The 22,731-nt window shown below is 45.4% G+C and overlaps 1 protein-coding gene across 1 annotated transcript in view; it reads left to right on the top strand.

The window, feature by feature from the left end:
• Positions 1-22,731, top strand: part of kcnt1b (potassium sodium-activated channel subfamily T member 1b) — a 264,397-nt gene that overhangs the window by 33,993 nt on the left and 207,673 nt on the right. The window contains exons 8-9 of the mRNA XM_070863605.1: positions 3,160-3,243; positions 7,997-8,091. Of these exons, the coding sequence (XP_070719706.1) occupies positions 3,160-3,243; positions 7,997-8,091 (179 nt within the window). The remainder of the gene's footprint in view (positions 1-3,159; positions 3,244-7,996; positions 8,092-22,731) is intronic.

Below are 22,731 nucleotides of genomic sequence, written 5' to 3'. Positions count from 1 at the left end.
TAACCAAGACGACTGGAGACCAGCTCTGCTGCACGAGCCTAGTGCGACACATATCGCAGTGTGGGCCGGCCCGTGGTGCCCCTAGGCCCTCGCCTCTCCTGGGCCCCGATCACGTCCCTCTGCAAACGCTCACCGCTCCTTCGCCCCGACCTCGCCGCTCCTGCAGTACCTGCCCACGCTCCAATCACCGACCTGGTCACTGTTCTCTCTGCATCTACCCTGTCAAGCCCCCTCAGTATGTTATATGTTTCAATAAGATCACCTCTCATTCTTCTAATCTCCAGTGAGTATAGGCCCAACCTGCTCAACCTTTCTTTATAAGTTAACCCCATTCATCCCAGGAATCAACCTCGTGAACTGTTCAGACAGTTAGCTGTGTTGCCCTCCTTGGGGGACTGGTTTGGAAGACGTACTGAGCCCAATAGGGAGGTTCAGGAGGTCGATTCCTAGGATGAAAGGGGTTGACTTATGAAGAAAGGTTGAGCAGGTTGGGCCTTCACTCACTGGAGTTTAGAAGAATGAGAGGTGATCTTATTGAAACATATAACATACTGAGGGGGTTCGACAAGGTAGATGCAGAGAGGATGTTTCCACTCGTAGGGGGGAATCTAGAACTGGGGGCATAGTTTAAGAACAAGGGCCATTTAGAACTGATAGGAGGAGAAATTTCTTCTCTCAGAGGGTCGTAAGTCTGTGGAATTCTCTGCCCCAAAGAGCTGTGGAGGCTGGGTCATTGAATAGATTTAAGGTGGAAATAGACAGATTTTTGGGCGGTAAGGGAGTAAAGGGTTCTGGGGAGCAAGCGGGGATGGGAGTTGAGGCCAAGATCAGATCAGCCATGATCTTATTGAATGGCGGAGCAGGCTCGAGGGGCCAAATGGCCTACTCCTCCTAGTTCTTATGTTCTTATGAGAGCAAACTTCACAATCAGTAGCGATGCACTTTTCAACCCCCTGGGTACTTCAGTTTCCACTGGGAATATTAGTTCAGACTCCTTCTAAAGTAGGCACTGCTAACTCCTACAATATTCAGCATGTGACATTGAAAGGAAGGAAAGATATACTTGCCTTGGCAGCGGTACAGCGGAGGTTCACTAGATTGATTCCTGGGATGAGAGGGCTGTATTTTGATGAGAGATTGAGTACATTGGTCCTATACTCTCTGGAGTTTAGAAGAATGAGAGGTGATCGCATTGAAACATACAAGATTCTGAAGGGGATTGACAGGGTAGATGCTGAGAGGATGTTTCCCCTGGCTGGAGAGTCTAGAACCAGGAGGTCACAGTCTCAGGGTAAGGGGTTGACCATTTAAGATTGAGATGAGGAGGAATTTCTTCCCTCAGAGGGTTGTAAATCTTTGGAATTCTCTGCCCCAGAGGGCTGTGGATTTTGAGTCTCTGAATATATTCAAGGCTGAGATAGATAGATTTTTGGACTCAAGGGGAGAATCAAGGGATATGGGGATCGAATGGGAAAGTGGAGTTGAGGTCGATGATCAGCCATGATCTTATTGAATGGCGGAGCAGGCTCGAGGGGCCGTATGGCCTACTCCTGCTCCTATTTCTTAGGTTCTTATGTTGGTATGCAAGGTTTCATGCCAGATCACTGAAACTGTAAACGCAAGCTGATAAAAATTCACTGACCGCCACAGACCAATTACTCGTCCCCTCATGTTTCAATATCGAAGAAGACATACTGCTTTAATTTCAAAGAACCTTAAAAGATACCTGTCAATAAAGATACTTTCATGATGTCGGTTTCCAAAAATTTATTGTAAGGATAAACCTTGAATATATGAAATATAATTATTTATTTTACAGTTTTATCAACTTTTTTTTTCTCCTCCCCTCTTCTGAAGATATCACTCCATCAGTGGGTCCAGCTCCACTGGCCGTGATCATGCTGCAATGCCTCTCCCAAGCAGTCTTTACAGATGTGCGAACCCCAATAGAGCGCGTTGGCAGGCTGTCTGGCTGTGGAGGATGTCACAGCCAAATCTACGGACGCACACCTCCAGTAAAGCTAACTGTATATTAATCAGGGGTGGCAGTCTTAACCAATTTATTTTCTTTCCCGTTGCCTAACCTAGCGCACTTGACGAACTACTGCTGTCTAGGTGAAATAAAAGAAAGACTTGGATTTATATAACGCTTTTCACGACCACCGGACGTCTCAAAGCACTTATACAGCCACTGAAGTACTTTTGGAGTGTCGTTACTGTTCTAATGTGGGAAACGCGGCAGCCAATTTGCACACAGCAAGCTGCCATAAATAGCAATGTGATAATGACCAGATAATCTGTTTTTTTTTGTTATATTGATTGAAGGATAAATATTGGCCAGGATACCGGGGATAATTCCCCTGCTCTTCTTTGAAACAGTGGCTATGGCATCTTTTAGGTTCACTTGAGAGAGCAGACAGGGCCTTGGTTTAACATCTCATCTGAAAGACATTCAGCACTGAACTGGGAGTGTGCTCAAGTCACTGGGGTGGGACTTGAACCCACAACCTTCTGACTCAGAGGCGAGAGTGCTACTCATTGAGCCGCAGCTGACGCAATTGTAAATAAGCTAACGATCATATAATCTTTGGATGCTTTATAGATTGAACTGTCATAAATGCAACATGTATGGGATGATATGCTCACCTCATAAGTGAAGCAGATCAGTGGCTGGTCTGTATGGTTTAGGCAAAGAAGAAATAAGTTGCAATTATACAGTACCTTTCACAACCTCCGGACATCCCATAACGCTGTACAGCCAATGAAGTACTTCCAAGCCGATATACCCCCTGCATCCAATTGCCCTCTGACTCTGGCCTTTAGAATGTTTCCCTTCCCCTTTACCCCACTGTTGGTGCCAAGACCTTCAGCTGTCTTGGCTGAACTCTCTGGAACACCACCCCGCAGTCCCCACTCCCCCCCCCCCCCCCCCCAACCCTATAACTTTCCACCTCTGCACTCCTCTCTTGCTCCTTTACAAAGCCCATCTTTTTGATCAGGCTTTTTGCGCAAGGTCCCCACCTCCTTTAATCTCTCCCTCCGCGGCCCAGTGTCTGCTTTCTCTACGCGAAGCACTTGGCGATGTTGCTGCTATGTTCAAGGCACCATTTGGATGCAACTCTCTCGTCATTTTGTGAATCTGTTCTCTTTCTGTTACAGATTTTTTGGGCACCCCTGAGGAACCTCTTCATCCCAGTGTTTCTGAACTGCTGGCTGGCCAAGCATGCACTGGAGAACATGATTGTGAGTGACTATTAACCGATTTTATCCCACTTCCCGTAGACACTTAGATTTCTGAACCCAAAAATAAAAACGAGATTAGATTTTTGAAAGATGTTCATTCAAATAACCTGGACTCGGGAGCAACTTCACAACTGTAATGTTGACCCTATATCATTAAATCAACCGCCTAAACACTTCCAAAAATGAGAAACATAGAAACATAGAAAATAGGTGCAGGAGTAGGTCATTCGGCCCTTCAAGCCTGCACCACCATTCAATAAGATCATGGCTGATCATGCAACTTCAGTACCCCATTCCTGCTTTCTCTCCATACCCCTTGATCCCTTTAGCCGTAAGGGTCACATCTAACTCCCTTTTGAATATATCTAACGAACTGGCCTCAAGAACACAAAACATCGGTGATACACAGCAGATTTGCCTGCATCCGAAAAGTAGAAAGACTGGTTAACAGTTTGGAAATAGACGCTTCATCGGAACCCAGCTTCTTTCTAGCATTTGCAGTTTTTCTTTTTTTGCAAACATCTAGCTATTGGAAAGACGCAATTTGAAAGAGTAGACATTACTCAAATGATCGAAATTTGTTTGTTTGGGAGGGGGGCGCGGGGGAGAGCAAGCAACGTCCACAGATCAGCGAATGCTCATTTATAACGGTAGCATAGCGGTTATGTTACTGGCCTAATAATCCAGAGACATAGAAACATAGATGTTTCTATGTTATGTTACTGGCCTAATAATCCAGAGACCTGGACTAATGATCCAGAGACATGAGTTCAAATCCCACCACGGCAGCTGGGGAATTTAAATTCAGTTAATTAAATCAACCTGGAATTTTTATTAAAAAGCTTGTCTCAGTAATGGTGACTGGATTGTCGTAAAAACCCATCTGGTTCACTAATGTTCTTTAGGGAAGGAAATCTGCCGTCGTTACCCGGTCTGGCCTATGTGACTCCAGACCCACAGCAATGTGGTTGACTCTTAACTGCCCCTCTGAAATGGCCCAGCAAGCCACTCAGTTTCAAGAAGGCGGCCATCACCTTGTCAAGGGCAATTAGGAATGGGTAATAAATGCCGGCCTTGCCGTGACGTCCACATTCCATAAACGCATAAATTTAATAATAAGATCTGTCACATTGTGCATATTTTTGTAACAAAAGCGCTCCGAGGAAGATTGGCTATGTAACAGTAGATAAATGTAGGGGAGAGAAATACATTGCAATAGCTCAGCAGTGTAGTTAGATGATCTTTATTATCTTTCTGAACTCTCAGGCTGAACTTAGAACTTAGTTTGTTAGTAAGTTGTCCACATGATGGTTGTCTTATGAGGTTAAGCAGGTTGGGCCTGTACTCATTGGAGTTCAGAAGAATGAGAGATGATCTGATTGAAACATACAAGATTCTGAGGGGTCTTAACAGGGTCGATGCAGTGAAGATATTTCCTCTCTTGGGGGAACCTAGAACTAGGGGGCATAAGTTTCAGAATAAGGGGTCGCCCATTTAGAACTGGGATGAGGGGGAGTTTCTTCTCTGAAGCTTGTGAATCTTTGGAATTCTACCCCAGGGAGCTGAGTTATTGAATATATTCAAGGCTGAAATAGGCAGATTCTTGAGCTACGGGGGGGGTCGAGGGTTATGGGGAACAGGCAGGAAAGTGAAGTTGAGGCCAAAACCAGATCAGCCATGATCTTATTGAATGGTGGAGCAGGCTCGAGGGGTCGAATGGCCTACTCCTGCTCCAATTTCTTATGTTCTTATGAGGTATCTATTAATTTATGAAACAATGCAATATAGCAGAGATAACCAGAGTTTTAAATTTGCCTAAAGTAGGGCATGATTCATTCCGCAATTGGTTTCAAAGTGGCCACTGAGTGACATACCATCGGACTGGCCTTTTGCTCACCTCAGTCAGAAGGTTGTGGTTGAAGTCCCACTCTAGAGCCTTGAGCACATCATCCATGCTGGCATTTCAGTGCAGCACTGAGGAAGTGCTGCACTGTCGGAGGTGCCGTCTTTTGGATGAGACATTAAACCGAGACCCTATCTGCCCCCTCAGGTGGATGTAAAAGATCCCATGGCACTCACAAATTCCGGACATTAAAAAACGTTTTACAACCAATAAAGTACTTTTGAAGTGTAGTTACTATTGTAATGTAGAGACATGTGACAGCCGATTTGTGCACAGTAAGGTCCCACAATGTGATAATCAGATCAACTATTTTGGTGATGGATGAATGTTGGCAGGAACATCTAGAGAGTTCCCATGCTCTTCGAATAGTGCCATGGAATTTTTTTTTACATCTAACAGAGAGGGTAAACAGGGCCTTGGGCTCAACGTCCTATCTGAAAGCTGGCACTCTCTCAGGTAATGTATTTGCTTTATGGGTTCTATGCTTAAGAATTCATAGCAACACATTATTAAAAAAGATTTAACAATCACATGACACATTACCAGTTCATCCACGAGACTCGCAACTGCATACCTCATCGTGGATGACCTAGACCCAATTGACCGGGGGTTTATTGAGTCTTGTGAACATCACGTGACTGGCTAAGCCACTCACAATTCAACAGCGTTGCAAACCTGTGAGCATGCTAAGGGGATCAAGGGGTATGCAGAAAAAGCAGGAAAGGGGTACTGAAGGAATGATCAGCCATGATCTTGTTGAATGGCGGTGCAGGCTCGAAGGGCCGAATGGCTTACTCCTGCACCTATTTTCTATGTTTCTATGTTTCTATCCCCTTAGCCGTAAGGGGCATATCTAACTCCCTCTTGAATATATCCAATGAACTGGCATCAACAACTCTCTGCGGCAGGGAATTCCACAGGTTAACAACTCTCTGAGTGAAGAAGTTTCTTCTCATCTCAGTCCTAAATGGCCTACCCTTATCCTAAGACTGTGTCCCCTGGTTCTGGACTTCCCCAACATCGGGAACATTCTTCCCGCATCTAACTTATCCAGTCCCATCAGAATCTTGTTTCTATGGGATCCCCTCTCATCCTTCTAAACTTCAGTGTATAAAGGCCCAGTTGATCCAGTCTCTCCTCATATGTCAGTCCCGCCATCCTGGGTATCAGTCTGGGGAACCTTCGCTGCACTCCCTCAATAGCAAGAACATCCTTCCTAGATTAGGAGACCAAAACGGAACACAATATTCCAGGTGAGGCCTCACCAAGGCCCTGTAGAACTGAAGTAAGACCTCCCTGCTCCTATACTTAAATCCCCTAGCTATGAAGGCCAACATACCATTTGTCTTCTTCACCGCCTGCTGTACCTGCATGCCAATTTTCAATGACTGATGAACCATGACACCCAGGTCTCGTTGCACCTCCCCTTTTCCTAATCTGTCGCCATTCAGATAATATTCTGCCTTCGTGTTTTTGCCCCCAAAGTGGATAACCTCACATTTATCCACATTATACTGCATCTGCCATGTATTTGCCCACTCACCTAACCTGTCCAAGTCACCCTGCAGCCTTTTAGCGTCCACCTCACAGCTCACATCGCCACCCAGTTTAGTGTCATCTGCAAACTTGGGAGATATTACACTCAATTCCTTCATCTAAATCATTAATGTATATTGTAAAGAGCTGGGGTCCCAGCACTGAGCCCTGCGGCACGCCACTAGTCACTGTCTGCCATTCTGAAAAGGGCCCATTTATCCCGACTCTCTGCTTCCTGTCTGCCAACCAGTTCTCTATCCACGTCAGTACATTACCCCCAATACCATGTGCTTTAATTTTGCACTCAGATATGAAAGTGCCACCACTGTCCCAAAGCTGACACCCATCTCTGTAACAACCTCCAGTGCTGCAACCTTCTCCTCCCCCCACAAGCTCTCCATTTCTCTGACTCTAGCTTCTATGGTGCCCCTCCTGCCTTCACCCCACCATTAGCATTGTGCCTTCAGATGCACAGGTCCCATATTCTCCCCGTAAAATAAAGGCACTATATAAATGCAAGTTGTTGCAGTTGCACCTGGCTCCACCGTTGCTCCGAACCTGATCCCTGACATTTCACATTACAGTTACAAGTGCAACAAGATCACAGTTACATCTATTGCTGTACTTGACTGTGATGCAGGAACATCCTGGGACTGAGCAGTTGAGGCAGGGCTACACTAAGAACCTACAAAATTACATTTTAAAAAACAATGGCGGATCTCACGCTAACGTGTCTTAAACTCACACCAAGTCCCGCTCACCCATCACCCCTGCGCTCGCTGACCTATATTGGCTTCTGGTTAAGCAATGCCTCCATTTCAAAATTCTCATCCTTGTTTTCAAATCCCTCCATAGCCTCGCCTCTCCCTATCTCTGTAATCTCCTCTAGCCCCACAACCCCTGAGATGTCTGCACTTCTCTGATTCTGCCCTCATGAGCATCCCTGATTATAATCGCTCAACCATTGGTGGTCATGGCTGTGGAATCTCTGCCTAAACCTCTCCGCCTCTCTACCTCCCTGCCTCTCTACCTCCCTTTCCTCCTTCAAGACGCTCCTTGAAACCTACCTCTTTGACCAAGCTTTTGGTCACCTACGCTAATTTCTCCTATGTGGCTCGGTGTCAAATTTTTTATCTCATAATACTCCTGTGAAGCGCCTTGGGACATTTCACTACATTAAAGGTGCTTTACATTTTGAAAAATATAGATCGTAGGGGCTGATTAAAATGTATTTGGACAGATGTGTGTGTGTGGCAATTTCTCATTTGTATTTGCATCCCTTCGATAGGCTGACAGAAGTTTCTTTCTCTCCAGAATGATTTGCACAGAGCCATTCAAAGGACACAGTCTGCCATGTTTAACCAAGTCTTAATACTGATTTGTACTCTGCTCTGCCTGGTGTTTACTGGGTGAGTAATATTTATTGGATATATTTTTACATCTATTAATTCTTGAGATTTTCTCTTTGACACACCTGCTGTCAATGATTTAGTCATGCTTTTATGACATTGGTAATACCTGAAGGTGTAGCCTAAAGTCTTAATGGAATGTCTCCTTCCACTGCTTTTGATAAGCAACACTGTAACTGCTGCTATGCAATACTCCCGCCACTGGTGGCGCTGTGGCAGGAGTCACACAAGATCCTTCCGCCATTTTATCCTGCTACAGCAAACAGCTCAAAAAGATATAGGGCTAGAAATTCATCACGGGTGGTATTGGATCGGCCCCCTGTTATAGGCCGCGCCTGATTTAATTCCTTCCACAGTGTCAGCTGTGGCTCAGTGGATAGCACACTCGCCTCTGAGTCAGAAGGTTGTGGGTTCAAGTCCCACTCCAGGGACTTGAGCACATAAATCTATGGCTAACACTCCCAGTGCAGTGCTGAGGGAGTGCTGCACTGTCAGAGGTGCCGTCTTTCGGATGAGACTTTAAACCGAGGCCCCCGTCAGCCCTCTCAGGTGGATGTAAAAGATCCCTTGTTACTACATCGAAGAAGAGCAGGGGAGTTCTCCCCGGTGTCCTGGCCAATATTTATCCCTCAATCAACATCACAAAAACAAATTATCAGGTCAGTATCACATTGCTGTGTGCGGGAGCTTGCTCTGCGCACATTGGCTGCCGTGTTTCCCAAATTACAACAGTGATCACGCTCCAAAAGTGCTTCATTGGCTTTAAAGTGCTTTGAGACGTCTGGTGGTTGTGAAAGGTGCTTATAGAAATGCAAGTCATTCTTCTTCATTTGTCTGCTATGAATATCAGGCACTGCATATAACCGGCAGTTGATCTGATGCCACCCGAGGCATATTCTTACCCCATAATCTTTTCTGACTCGACATGAGCAATGCCATATATATATATATATATATATATATGAGTCTGCTCTACTGAAACTGCGAGTGTAGCAATAAAACTTCCAGGGGCTATTATTTAATGAGTGAAGAAGTCATATGCTCATGGATGCGGTGATAGATAACCACTCAATTCTAGTTCTTTGGGAAATAGGGAATTTTAGACCGGTTAGCCTGACATTGGCAGTGGGGAAAATGTTGGAATCAATTATTAAAGATGTACTAACAGCGCATTTGGAAAGCAGTGACAGGATCGGTCCAAGTCTGCATGGATTTATGAAAAGGAAATCTTACTTGACAAATCTTCTAGAATTTTTTGAGGATGTAACTAGTAGAATGGACAAGGGAGAACCAGTGGATGTGGTGTATTTAGACTTTCAAAAGGCTTTTGACAAGGTCCCACTCAAGAGATTAATGTGCAAAATTAAAGCAACATGATATTGGGGGTAATGTATTGACGTGGATAGAGAACTGGTTGGCAGACAGGAAGCAAAGAGTAGGAATAAATGGGTCCTTTTCAGAATGGCAGGCAGTGACTAGTGGAGCACCACAAGGTTCAGTGCTGGGACCCCAGCTATTTACAATATACATTAATGATTTAGACAAAGGAATTGAATGTAATATCTCCAAGTTTACATTCTCCGATGACACTAAGCTGGGTGACAGTGTGAGCTGTGAGGAGGATGCTAAGAGGCTGCAGGGTGACTTGGACAGGTTAGGTGAGTGGGCAAATGCATGGCAGATGAAGTATAATGTGGATAAATGTGAGGTTATCCACTTTGGTGGCAAAAACACGAAGGCAGAATATTATCTGAATGGTGACAGATTAGGAAAAGGGGAGGTGCAACGAGACCTGGGTGTCATGGTACATCAGTCATTGAAAGCTGGCATGCAGGTACAGCAGGCGGTGGAGAAGGCAAATGGCATGTTGGCCTTCATAGCGAGAGTATTTGAGTACAGGAGCAGGGAGATCTTACTGCAGTTGTACAGGGCCTTGGTGAGGCCACACCTTGAATATTGTGTTCAGTTTTGTTCTCCTAATCTGAGGAAGGACATTCTTGCTATTGAGGGAGTGCAGTGAAGGTTCACCAGACTGATTCCCAGGATGGCGGGACTGACATATGAAGAAAGACTGGATTGACTAGGCTTATAGTCACTGGAATTTAGAAACATATAAAATCTGACGGGGTTGGACAGGTTAGATGCAGGAAGAATGTTCCCGATGTTGGGGAAGTCCAGAACCCGGGATCACAGTCTAAGGATAAGGGGGAAGCCATTTAGGACCAAAATGAGGAGAAACCTCTTCACTTAGAGAGTGGTGAACTTGTGGAATTCTCTACCACAGAAAGTTGTTAAGGCCAGTTTGTTAGATATATTCAAAAGAGAGTTAGATGTGGCCCTTACGGCTAAAGGGATCAAAGGATATGGAGAGAAAGCAGGAATGGGGTACTGAAGTTGCATGATCAGCCATGGTCATATTGAATGGTGGTGCAGGCTCGAAGGGCTGAATGGCCTACTCCTGTACCTATTTTCGATGTTTCTAATAGAATTACTTCAGCTTCAGAAACATTGATAAATATTTGAGATTTCTGTGTGAGGGTTTTGTTTGGTGAAACATCCCTGAACATGTCAACATTGTCAAACTGATCGCACAGGGAACAGAGTGCAATGCCTAGTGAGGTATTGACCAACAAAGGTCACGGGCTTGACCCCTGGTCTGTGCTGAGTTAGCTATGTGACATTGGTGGGTTAGGGGGGGGGGGGGGGGGGTGGAAGAAAAGAAAATCAGCCAGAGTTTCCGCTCCTGATTGCTGTCCATTGCCCCTCTCCCCACCCCCAGTATGGACATCAGGGCTAGGCTGTGATACCTTTCAGGGTCTGATTGCTTGCTAATGTCCAATGTCTAGGGTCAAACAATAGCAACAGCCAATTGCGCAATATGTTGCTTACTTGTAGACTGAGGGCTATAATTCACTAACTCGCTCTGCCGGTTAGCAAATGCAAATCAATTTTTAGCAAGAATAACATTGTTGTTCGATTTATCATAAGCAACGCACGGTTTGCGACGATATACTAGGGTTCTGTCGCATTGCTAAGGGTGGTTAAAATCCCACAACAACATTAAACTGGAAATCAACGTGAGTTTCTCAACCCAATGTGCAGTGAGGACACTGAGATTAATGTATTCCCATGCTGTGCAGGTTTCCTGCTAAATGTAAATCACTCACAGCAAAGGCGGCTCACACGAACAGCAAATTATCAACAAAATGAATATTCATAATCTGGCTGCGAGTCAGGAGAGCCCTGAATGTTGAAAGCAGGAGCAGTGCAGATTAATCCCATTGGCAGGAAAACAGGGTTACGAAAAACCAGTGCACAACTGGGAGCCGTCATAACTCAAATGCAAAGTCTCTTAGTTTAATGTATTCCGAACGCTGCAAGGTCTCGTAGATTGAAGCAGTCCCGATGTAATTATGCCATGCTGACTTCAAGCTTGAAGCAAATCCTTTGAGTGACAGAATCTCAGTCCTTTCCACTTTGCCTTTTCTACTATTATCACCATTTAGCCCGATGAGTAGGAAAACACAGTCAAGTCTTCTTATGTGATGTGCAGGTATGACGGTGAAAACTGCACGCAGTTTTTTTCTACCCTGTAGTGATCCGTGCTCTTGGGTTTGAGTCACGCTATGGTGCGGCAATAAATGGTCACGGCACAAATAAATTCCTCAAATCTGGCACCAAGCTTATGGTCTACAGGGCTGCAGTGATACCTGCCCTCCTGTATGGCTCAGACACGTGGACCATATACAGTAGACGCCTCAAATCGCTGGAGCAATACCACCAACGCTGTCTCTGCAAGATCCTGCAAATCCCCTGGGAGGACAGACGTACCAACGTCAATTGTCGCTCAGGCCAACATCCCCAGCATCGAAGCGCTGACCACACTCGACCAGCTCCGTTGGGCGGGCCACATTGTTCACGTGCCCGACACGAGACTCCCAAAGCAAGCCCTCTTCTCAGAACTCCGACACGGCAAGCGATCCCCAGGTGGGCAAAGGAAACATTTCAGGGACACCCTCAAAACCTCCTTGATAAAATGTAACATCCCCACCGATACCTGGGAGTCCCTGGCACAAGACCTCCCTAAGTGGAGGAAGAGCATCCGAGAGGGTGCTGAGCACCTCGAGTCTCGTCGCTGAGAGCATGCAAAAAGCAAGCGCAGGCAGCGGAAGGAGTGTGCGGCAAACCAGTCCCACCCACCCTTTCCTTCAACAACTGTCTGCCCCACCTGTGACAGAGACTGTAATTCCCGTATTGGACTGTTCAGTCACCCGAGAACTCACTTTGAGTGGAAGCAAGTCTTCCTTGATTTCGAGGGACTGCCTATGATGATGATGAGAGGTAAATTTGCGATTGGTGTTGTAATGAACGGGAGGCACCATCCTGCACTGCCTACAGAATAGGAGATGGTTCTCCTCTCTGCTTGTTTTATAGAAACCTTTGTGCTGAGAAATTATATTTTTAACCAGCAAAAACTCATCGGCAAACCTTTCCAGCTGGGTTTGCTGAGGCACAATACAAAGCCCTGGCGCTTGTGGGGAAAGTCAAGAAATTTGCCTTGGGCGGTAGTGCAAATAACAACAACAACTTGTATTTATATAGCACCTTTAACGTAGTGAAATGTCCCAAGGCGCTTCACAGGAGTGTTATGCAATAAAAATTTGACACTGAGCCACATAAGTAGAAATTAGCGCAGGTGACCAAAAGCTTGGTCAAAGAGGTATGTTTTAAGGAGCGTCTTGAAGGAGGAAAGAGAGGTAGAAAGGCAGAGAGGTTTCGAAAGGGAGTTCTAGATCTTGGGGCCCAGGCAGCTGAAGGCACGGCCACCGATGGTTGAGCAGTTATAATCAGGGATGCTCAAGAGGGCAGAATTAGAGGAGTGCAGACATCTCGGGGTGCAGACATCTCGGGGGCGGGGGTTGGTGGGTGGGGGTTGTGAGGCTGAAGGAGATTACAGAGATAGGGAGGAGCGAGGCCATGGAGGGATTTGAGAACAAGGATGAGAATTTTGAAATCAAAATGTTGCTTAAATGGGCAATATCGAATTGGCAATGGAATGGAATATTGGGCGGGACATATAACGGGCGAGTTGTCGACACCAGTCGTTTCATGCTACGGCCCAACACCAGTTTCAACCCCACTGCATCAGAAAAGCAACTTGGGGTCTTTGTGCATGGCTTGATCATGATGCTGAAAGTGCCACGTAGATTTGTTGGGTTCTTTCCTTCCCTGTCGTTGCAAGGAGCATCGATTACATGCTAAATTGCGCTGTACATAACAAACACTTGCATTGTTACAGCGCTCTTAACATGATAAAACATCCCAAGCCACTTCACAGGAGCAATATAAGACAAAAAATTTGTCTTATGTACCGAGCCACATAAGGAGAAATTAGGGTAGATGACCAAAAGTAGGTTTTTAAGGAGCCTCTTAAAGGAGGAAAGAGAGGTTGTGAGGCAGAGATATTTAGAGAGGGAATTCCAGAGCTGTAGGGTCGAGGCAGCACATTAAACCCGTTGGGCTTTATATCCAATAACTCATACTGCAGGGGTGTGGACCTTTCACCAAATGTCAGCGCAATAACGTACTGGTGTTATAGGGAGGGGCTGTTGCTTTTTGCCCCTAGGGGCGGGGTGGCGGGGGGGTGCTTGTGACTTCAGCTGTTGCTATTAATTCATCTTTCCCCTGCGCCCCCCCCACACCATCACAACATGTAGAACCAGTCGGAGAAAAAAACAGCTCCATTTTAGAATATCAAACTTTGTTGTCTGCTGTCTTCAGAGAGACATAGAAACATAGAAAATAGGTGCAGGAGTAGGCCATTCGGCCCTTCGAGCCTGCATCGCCATTCAATGAGTTCATGGCTGAACATGCAGCTTCAGTACCCTACTCCTGCTTTCTCGCCATACCCCTTGATCCCCCTAGTAGTAAGGACTACATCTAACTCCTCTTTGAATATGTTTAGTGAAGTGGCCTCAACAACTTTCTGTGGTAGAGAATTCCACAGGTTCACCACACTCTGGGTGAAGAAGTTTCTCCTCATCTCGGTCCTAAATGGCTTACCCCTTATCCTCAGACTGTGACCCCTAGTTCTGGACTTCCCCAACATTGGGAACATTCTTCCTGCATCTAACCTGTCTAACCCCGTCAGAATTTTAAATGTTTCTATGAGATCCCCTCTCATTCTTCTGAACTCCAGTGAATACAAGCCCAGTTGATCCAGTCTTTCTTGATATGTCAGTCCCGCCATCCCGAGAATTAGTCTGGTGAATCTTCGCTGCACTCTCTCAATAGCAAGAATGTCCTTTCTCAAGTTAGGAGACCAAAACTGTACACAATACTCCAGGTGTGGCCTCACCAAGGCCCTGTACAACTGTAGCAACACCTCCCTGCCCCTGTACTCAAATCCCCTCGCTATGAAGGCCAACATGCCATTTGCTTTCTTAACCGCCTGCTGTACCTGCATGCCAACCTTCAATGATTGATGTACCATGACACCCAGGTCTCATTGCACCTCCCCTTTTCCTAATCTGTCACCATTCAGATAATAGTCTCTCTTTCTGTTTTTACCATCAAAGTGGATAACCTCACATTTATCCACATTATACTTCATCTGCCATGCATTTGCCCACTCACCTAACCTATCCAAGTCACTCTGCAGCCTCATAGCATCCTCCTCGCAGCTCACACTGCCACCCAACATAGTGTCATCCTCAAATTTGGAGATACTACATTTAATCCCCTTGTCTATATTCATTAATGTACAATGTAAACAGCTGGGGCCCCAGCACAGAACCTTGCGATACCCCACTAGTCACTGCCTGCCATTCTGAAAAGTACCCATTTACTCCTATTCTTTGCTTCCTGTCTGCCAACCAGTTCTCAATCCACGTCAGCACACTACCCCCAATCCCATGTGCTTTAACTTTGCACATTAATCTCTTGTGTGGGACCTTGTCGAAGGCCTTCTGAAAGTCCAAATACACCACATCAACTGGTTCTCCCTTTTCCACTCGACTGGAAACATCCTCAAAAAAATTTCCAGAAGATTTGTCAAGCATGATTTCCCTTTCACAAATCCATGCTGACTTGAACCTATCATGTTACCTCTTTCCAAATGCGTTGCTATGACATCTTTAATAATTGATTCCATCATTTTACCCACTACCGATGTCAGGCTGACCGGTCTATAATTTCTTGTTTTCTCTCCCTCCTTTTTTAAAAAGTGGGGTTACATTGGCTACCCTCCAGTCCATAGGAACTGATCCAGAGTCTATGGAATGTTGGAAAATGACTGTCAATGCATCCGCTATTTCCAAGGCCACCTCCTTAAGTAATCTGGGATGCAGTCCATCAGGCCCTGGGGATTTATCGGCCTTCAATCCCATCAATTTCCCCAACACAATTTCCCGACTAATAAGGATTTCCCTCAGTTCCTCCTTCTTACTAGACCCTCTGACCCCTTTTATATCCAGAAGGTTGTTTGTGCCCTCCTTAGTGAATACTGAACCAAAGTACTTGTTCAATTGGTCTGCCATTTCTTTATTCCCAGTTATGACTTCCCCTGATTCTGACTGCAGGGGACCTATGTTTGTCTTTACTAACCTTTTTCTCTTTACATATCTATAGAAGCTTTTGCAGTCTGTCTTAATGTTCCCTGCAAGCTTTCTCTCGTACTCTATTTTCCCTGCTCTAATCAAACCCTTCGTCCTCCTCTGCTGAGTTCTAAATTTCTCCCAGTCCCTGGGTTCGCTGCTATTTCTGGCCAATTTGTATGCCACTTCCTTGGCTTTAATACTATCCCTGATTTCCCTTGATAGCCACGGTTGAGCCACCTTCCCTTTTTTATTTTTACGCCAGACAGGGATGTACAATTATTGTAGTTCATCAATGCGGTCTCTAAATGTCTGCCATTGCCCATCCACTGTCAACCCCTTAAGTATCATTCGACAATCTATACTCTCCTAGCCAATCTAGGCAAAACATAAAAACGGATAGTAAAAGCTTTTACACATATATAAAACGGATATATAAAACGGAAAAGAGTGACTAAAGTAAATGTTGGTCCCTTAGAAGATGAGAAGGGGGATTTAATAATGGGAAATGTGGAAATGGCTGAGACCTTAAACAATTATTTTGCTTCGGTCTTCACAGTGGAAGACACAAAAACCATGCCAAAAATTGCTGGTCGCAGGAATGTGGGAAGGCAGGACCTTGAGACAATCACTATCACTTGGAGGGTAGTGCTGGACAGGCTAATGGGACTCAAGGTAGACAAGTCCCCTGGTCCTGATGAAATGCATCCCAGGGTATTAAAAGAGATGGCGGAAGTTATAGCAGATGCATTCGTTATAATCTACCAAAATTCTCTGGACTCTGGTGAGGTACCAGCGGATTGAAAAACAGCTAATGTAACGCCTCTGTTTAAAAAAGGGAGCAGACAAAAAGCAGGTAACTATAGGCCGGTTAGTTTAACATCTGTAGTGGGGAAAATGCATGAAACTATCATTAAGGAAGAAATAGCGGGACATCTAGATAGGAATAGTGCAATCAAGCAGACGCAGCATGGATTCATGAAAGGGAAATCATGTTTAACTAATTTACTGGAATTCTTTGAGGATATAACGAGCATGATGGATGTGGTGTATTTAGATTTTCAAAAGGCATCGATAAGGTGCCACACAAAAGGTTACTGCAGAAGATAAGGGTACGTGGAGTCAGAGAAAATGTATTAGCATGGATAGAGAATTGGCTGGCGAACAGAAAGTAGAGAGTCGGGATAAATGGGTCCTTTTCGGGTTGGAAATCGGTGGTTAGTGGTGTGCCACAGGGATCGGTGCTGGGACCACAACTGTTTACAATATACATAGATGACCTGGAAGAGGGGACAGAGAGTAGTGTAACAAAATTTGCAGATGACACAACGATTAGCGGGAAAACGGGTTGTGTAGAGGACACAGAGAGGCTGCAAAGAGATTTAGATAGGTTAAGCGAATGGGCTAAGGTTTGGCAGATGGAATACAATGTTGGAAAATGTGAGGTCATCCACCTTGGGGGGGGGAAAAAAACAGTAAAAGGGAATATTATTTGAATGGGGAGAAATTACAACATGCTGCGGTGCAGAGGGACCTGGGGGTCCTTGTGCATGAATCCCAAAAAGTTAGTTTGCAGGTGCAGCAGGTAATCAGGAAGGCGAATGGAATGTTGGCCTTCATTGCGAGAGGGACGGAGTACAAAAGCAGGGAAGTCCTTCTGCAACTGTATCGGGTATTGGTGAGGCCGCACCTGGAGTGCAGTTTTGGACACCTTACTGAAGGAAGAATATACTAGCTTTGGATGGGGTACAGAGACGATTCACGAGGCTGATTCCGGAGATGAGGGGGTTACCTTATGATGATAGATTGAGTAGACTGGGTCTTTACTCGTTGGAGTTCAGAAGGATGAGGGGGGATCTTATAGAAACATTTAAAATAATGAAAGGGATAGACAAGATAGAGGCAGAAAGGTTGTTTCCACTGGTCGGACAGACTAGAACTAGGGGGCACAACCTCAAAATACGGGGGAGCCAATTTAAAACCGAGTTGAGAAGGAATTTCTTCTCCCAGAGGGTTGTGAATCTGTGGAATTCTCTGCCCAAGGAAGCAGTTGAGGTTAGCTCATTGAATGTATTCAAGTCACAGATAGATAGATTTTTAACCAATAAGGGAATTAAGGGTTACGGGGAGTGGGCGGGTAAGTGGAGCTGAGTCCATGGCCAGATCAGCCATGATCTTGTTGAATGGCGGAGCAGGCTCGAGGGGCTAGATGGCCTACTCCTGTTCCTAATTCTTATGTTCTTATGTTAATTCATGCCTCATACCTTCAAAGTTACCCTTCTTTACGTTCTGGACCATGGTCTCTGAATTAACTGTTTCATTCTCCATCCTAATGTAGAATTCCACCATATTATGGTCACTCTTCCCCAAGGGGCCTCGTACAACGAGATTGCTAATTCATCCTCTCTCATTACACAACACCCAGTCTAAGATGGCCTCTACCTTAGTTGGTTCCTCAACATATTGGTCTGGAAAACCATCCCTTATGCACTCCAGGAAATCTTCCTCCACCGTATTGCTTCCAGTTTGGTTAGCCCAATCTATATGCATATTAAGTCACCCATGATAACTGCTGCACCTTTATTGCATGCAACTCTAATTTCCTGTTTGATGCCCTCCCCAACATCACTACTACTGTTTGGAGGTCTGTACACAACTCCCAATAACGTTTTTTGCCCTTTGGTGTTCTGCCCATATAGATTCCACATCATCCAAGCTAATGTCCTTCCTAACTATTGCATTAATCTCCTCTTTAACCAGCAATGCTACCCCACCTCCTTTTCCTTTTATTCTATCCTTCCTGAATGTTGAATACCGTTGGATGTTGAGTTCCCAGCCCTGATCATCCTGGAGCCACATCTCTGTAATCCCAATCACATCATATCTGTTAACATCTATTTGCACAGTTAATTCATCCACCTTATTACGGATACTCCTTGCATTAATTCACAAAGCCTTCAGGCTTGTTTTTTTTTAACACCTTTTGTTCTTTTAGAATTATGATGTAGTGTGGCCCTTTTTGTTTCTTGCCTTTGTTTACTCGGCCTTCCACTATTGCTTTTTACCTTTCTACCATCTGTTTCTGACTCCATATTACTTCGCGCTATCTCGCTGCATAGGTTCCCATCCCCCTGCCATATTAATTTAAACACTCCCGAACTGCATTAGCAAATGTTACCCCAGGACATCAGTTCCAGTCCTGCCCAAGTGCAGACCGTCCCTTTTGTACAGGTCCCACTTCCCCCAGAACTGGTTCCAATGTCCCAGGAATTTGAATCCCTCCCTCTTGCACCACTGCTCAAGCCACGTATTTATTCTAACTATCCTGCTCCCTCTACTCTGATTAGCACTGGTAGCAATCCAGAGATTACTACCTTTGAGGTCTTACTTTTTAATTTAACTCCTCGCTCCCTAAATTCAGCTTGTTGGACCTCTTCCCGCTTCTTATCTATATTGTTGGTACCTACATGGACCACGACAACTGGCTGTTTACCCTCCCTCTCCAGAATGCTCTGCAGCCGCTCCGAGACGTCCTTGATCCTTGCACCAGGGAGGCAACAGACCATCCTGGAGTCTCGGTTGCGGCCGCAGAAACTCCTATCTATTCCCCTTACAATAGAGTCCCCTATCATTATAGCTCTCCCACTTTTTTTCCCGCCCTTCTGTGCAGCAGAGCCACCCATGGTGCCATGAACCTGGCTGCTGGTGCCTTCCCCTGGTCAGTCATCTCCCCCAACAGTATCCAAAACGGTATATCTGTTTTGGAGGGAGATGACCGCAGGGGACTCCTGCACTACCTTCCTGCTCTTGCCTTGTCTCTTGGTCACCCATTCACTATCTGTCCTAACCCTTACCCGCGGTGTGACCAACTCACTAAATGTGCTATCCACAACATTCTCAGCATCGCGCATGCTCCAGAGTGAGTCCATCCGCAGCTCCAGTGCCGTCATGCGGTCTGTCAGGAGCTGCAGCTAGACACAATTCCTGCACACATAGTAATGTCCCTGACTTCCCACATAGCACAGGAGGAGCATGACACGGGTCCGAGCTCTCCTGCCATGACTTAACCCTTAAATTAATTTACTTAAACACCAAACAGCTACTTAGTAGTTCACTGACAATTAAAGCAATCTAAAAGTCAGTCTAAAAGAGAGTTATACTTACCAAGTGAACAGCCAACCACTTACCAGCTTGGCTGTGATGTCACCTCTCGATTTCGCACCCCTCTATCTTTGTCTGCAGCTGGTTGGGCTGGTCTCTGGACCTCCGTCTCCTACTCTCACACTCCTTATCAGCTGCTCTAGTGCCAGCACTGGTAGGAAAAACAAGACAAATCAGCACGTGTCACCCCCACTTGCCCGAACTCACCCACTTACCGAACTCACGAATGCCACTCTTTGCTGCTGCACGAGCTGCCTCTTTTTAAACTGTATCTAGGTCAGATGACTCACGACTGGTCAGTTGTTTACAGAACTGGTTTTAACTAGCTGCTAATTGCCTCCTACTGGAGAGTTACCTTGTTTTTCTCTGCCTAAACCTGAAAGATTCCCAACTATTTAACTTTCCCCCTTTTAAATTAAACTGCTACTTACTTAGAAGCTACTGGCAATTGCCACTAGCAATTTACTCCAGCCTCCAAATGGTTTAAAGAGAATAACCCTTAAAACTCACCCACTTACCAAACTCACGAATGCCACTCTTTGCTGCTGCACAAGTACACTCCACCAGAAAGGAATGCTGCTGCTTAACAATGAATGGCCCATTCAAACTGAAAATATATGTCAGTGAAATCTTTCAAACCATAATTGTGTAATTTAGATCAGTAAAACAATCAAGTCATGGAAGGCTTCAAGTGAACCGTCAGACGCGTGCGGTTATTCGGGGCACAGAAGAGGCGAGGGCCCAGGGGCAGCACGGGCCAGCCCACACTGCGATCTATGGATAGTAGGAGCATGTGTGTGCACCAGGTCTGAGCAGCAGAGCTTGGCCTCCAGTCGTCTTGGTTAACCCTTGCCACTGGATCAAGACCCTAGCTCTGTCAAGCCCATGTGATGGCTGGTGTGCAACGGCCACCCCACGTTAAAAGAATCCACGCACAGGCATCTTCTGCCTTTCAATATGCAGTTTGGGACCTAGAATGTCAGGACCCTCACTGAAACACCTGTGAACTTATCCCTTGTTGGTGTGGAAGCAGGTCATCCTCGATACGAGGGACGGCCTAATACTATATTCCACTGGAGTCTTGGGTATTCAGTTTGTAATTGAGAAATTTCCAGAAAGCATCACAGAAATTTACGGCACAGAAGGAAGCCATTTCGGCCCATCATGTCTGTGCCGGTCGACAAAGAGCTTACCCAGCTTAATCCCACTTTCCAGCTCTACGTCCATAGACCTGTAGGTTACGGCATTTCAAGTGCAAATCCAAGTCAATTTTAAATGTGGTGAGGGTTTCTGCCTCTACCACCAGTGAGTTCCGGACCCTCACCACCCTCTGGGTGAAGAAATTTCTCCTCAACTCCCCTCTAATCCTTCCAACAATTACTTTAAATCTATGTCCCCTGGTTGTTGACCCCCTCGACTAAGGGAAATGAGTCCTTCCTATCCACTCTATCTAGGCCCCTCATAATTTTATACACCTCAATTTAGGTCTCCCCTCAGCCTCCTCTGTTCCAAAGAAAGCAAATCCAGCCTATCCATTATTTCCTTGCAGCTAAAATTCTCCAGTCCAGGCAACATCCTCGTAAGTCTCCTCTGTACTCTCTCCAGTGCAATCGCATCTTTCCTGTGATGTGACCAGAACTGCACGCAGTACTCCAGCTGTGGCCTAACTTATGTTTTATACACTTCCATCATAACCTCGCTACTCTTGCAAAAGGACATAGACAGGCTAAGTGAGTGGGCAAAAATTTGGCAGATGGAGTATAATGTTGCAAAGTGTGAGGTCATGCACTTTGGCAGAAAAAATCAAAGAGCATAGATACTATTTAAATGGAGAAATATTGCAAGGTGCTGCAGTACAGCGGGACCTGGGGGGACTTGTGCATGAAACACAAAAGGATATTTTTCAGGTACAGCAAGTGACCAAGAAGGCCAATGGAATCTTGGCCTTTATTACAAAGGGGATGGAGTATAAAAGCAGGGAAGTCTTGCTACAGTTATACAGGGTATTAGTGAGGCCACACCTGGAATACTGCGTGCAGTTTTGGTTTCCATATTTACGAAAGGATATACTTGCTTTGGAAGCAGTTCAGAGAAGGTTCACTAGGTTGATTCCAGAGATGAGGGGGTTGACTTCTGAGGAAAGGTTGAGTAGGTTGGGCCTCTACTCAGTGGAATTCAGAAGAATGAGAGGTGATCTTATTGAAACGTATAAGATTATGAGGGTGCTTGACAAGGTGGATGCAGAGAGGATGTTTCCACTGCTGGGGAGACTAGAACTAGAGGGCACGATCTTAGAATAAGGGGCCGCCCATTTAACACTGAGATGAGGAGGAATTTTTTCTCTCATAGGGTTGTAAATCTGTGGAATTCAGTGCCTCGGAGAGCTGTGGAAGCTGGGACATTGAATGTTTAAGACAGAAATAGACAGTTTCTTAAATGATAAGGGCATAAAGGGTTATGGGGAGCAGGCAGGGAAGTGGACCTGAGTCCATGATCGGATCAGCCATGATCGTTTTAAATGGCGGAACAGGCTCGAAGGGCCGTATGGCCTACTCCTGCTCCTATTTCTTATGTTCTTATGTAACATAATAAAATAAAGATACCTCACTTTAAAAATAAAGAAAAGCACATTCCAGCCCAGAGCCAGACAAACAGCAGTTACCGATTTGCGGTGCCTTCCTAAGAGATGTTTAATTTATAAATTGTTAAAAATAGGTTTTTCAGTAACTGTTGTAAGTATACCTGTTGCAATCTAACCTCACACTTGTCGAGGGCAATTAGGAGTTCCTGTCAGAGCAAGGGAACACTTTTGTGAGAACAGTATGTGGGTAACGATAGACTAATCACTTCAGTCGCTCTAATTACTTCCTTCTCATTAACTGTC

This window comes from Pristiophorus japonicus, chromosome 20, assembly GCF_044704955.1.
Source record: "Pristiophorus japonicus isolate sPriJap1 chromosome 20, sPriJap1.hap1, whole genome shotgun sequence".
Classification (NCBI taxonomy): domain Eukaryota; kingdom Metazoa; phylum Chordata; class Chondrichthyes; family Pristiophoridae; genus Pristiophorus; species Pristiophorus japonicus.
The sequence above is the reverse complement of the archived record's forward strand: the minus strand, read 5'-3'. Positions and strand labels throughout refer to the sequence as shown.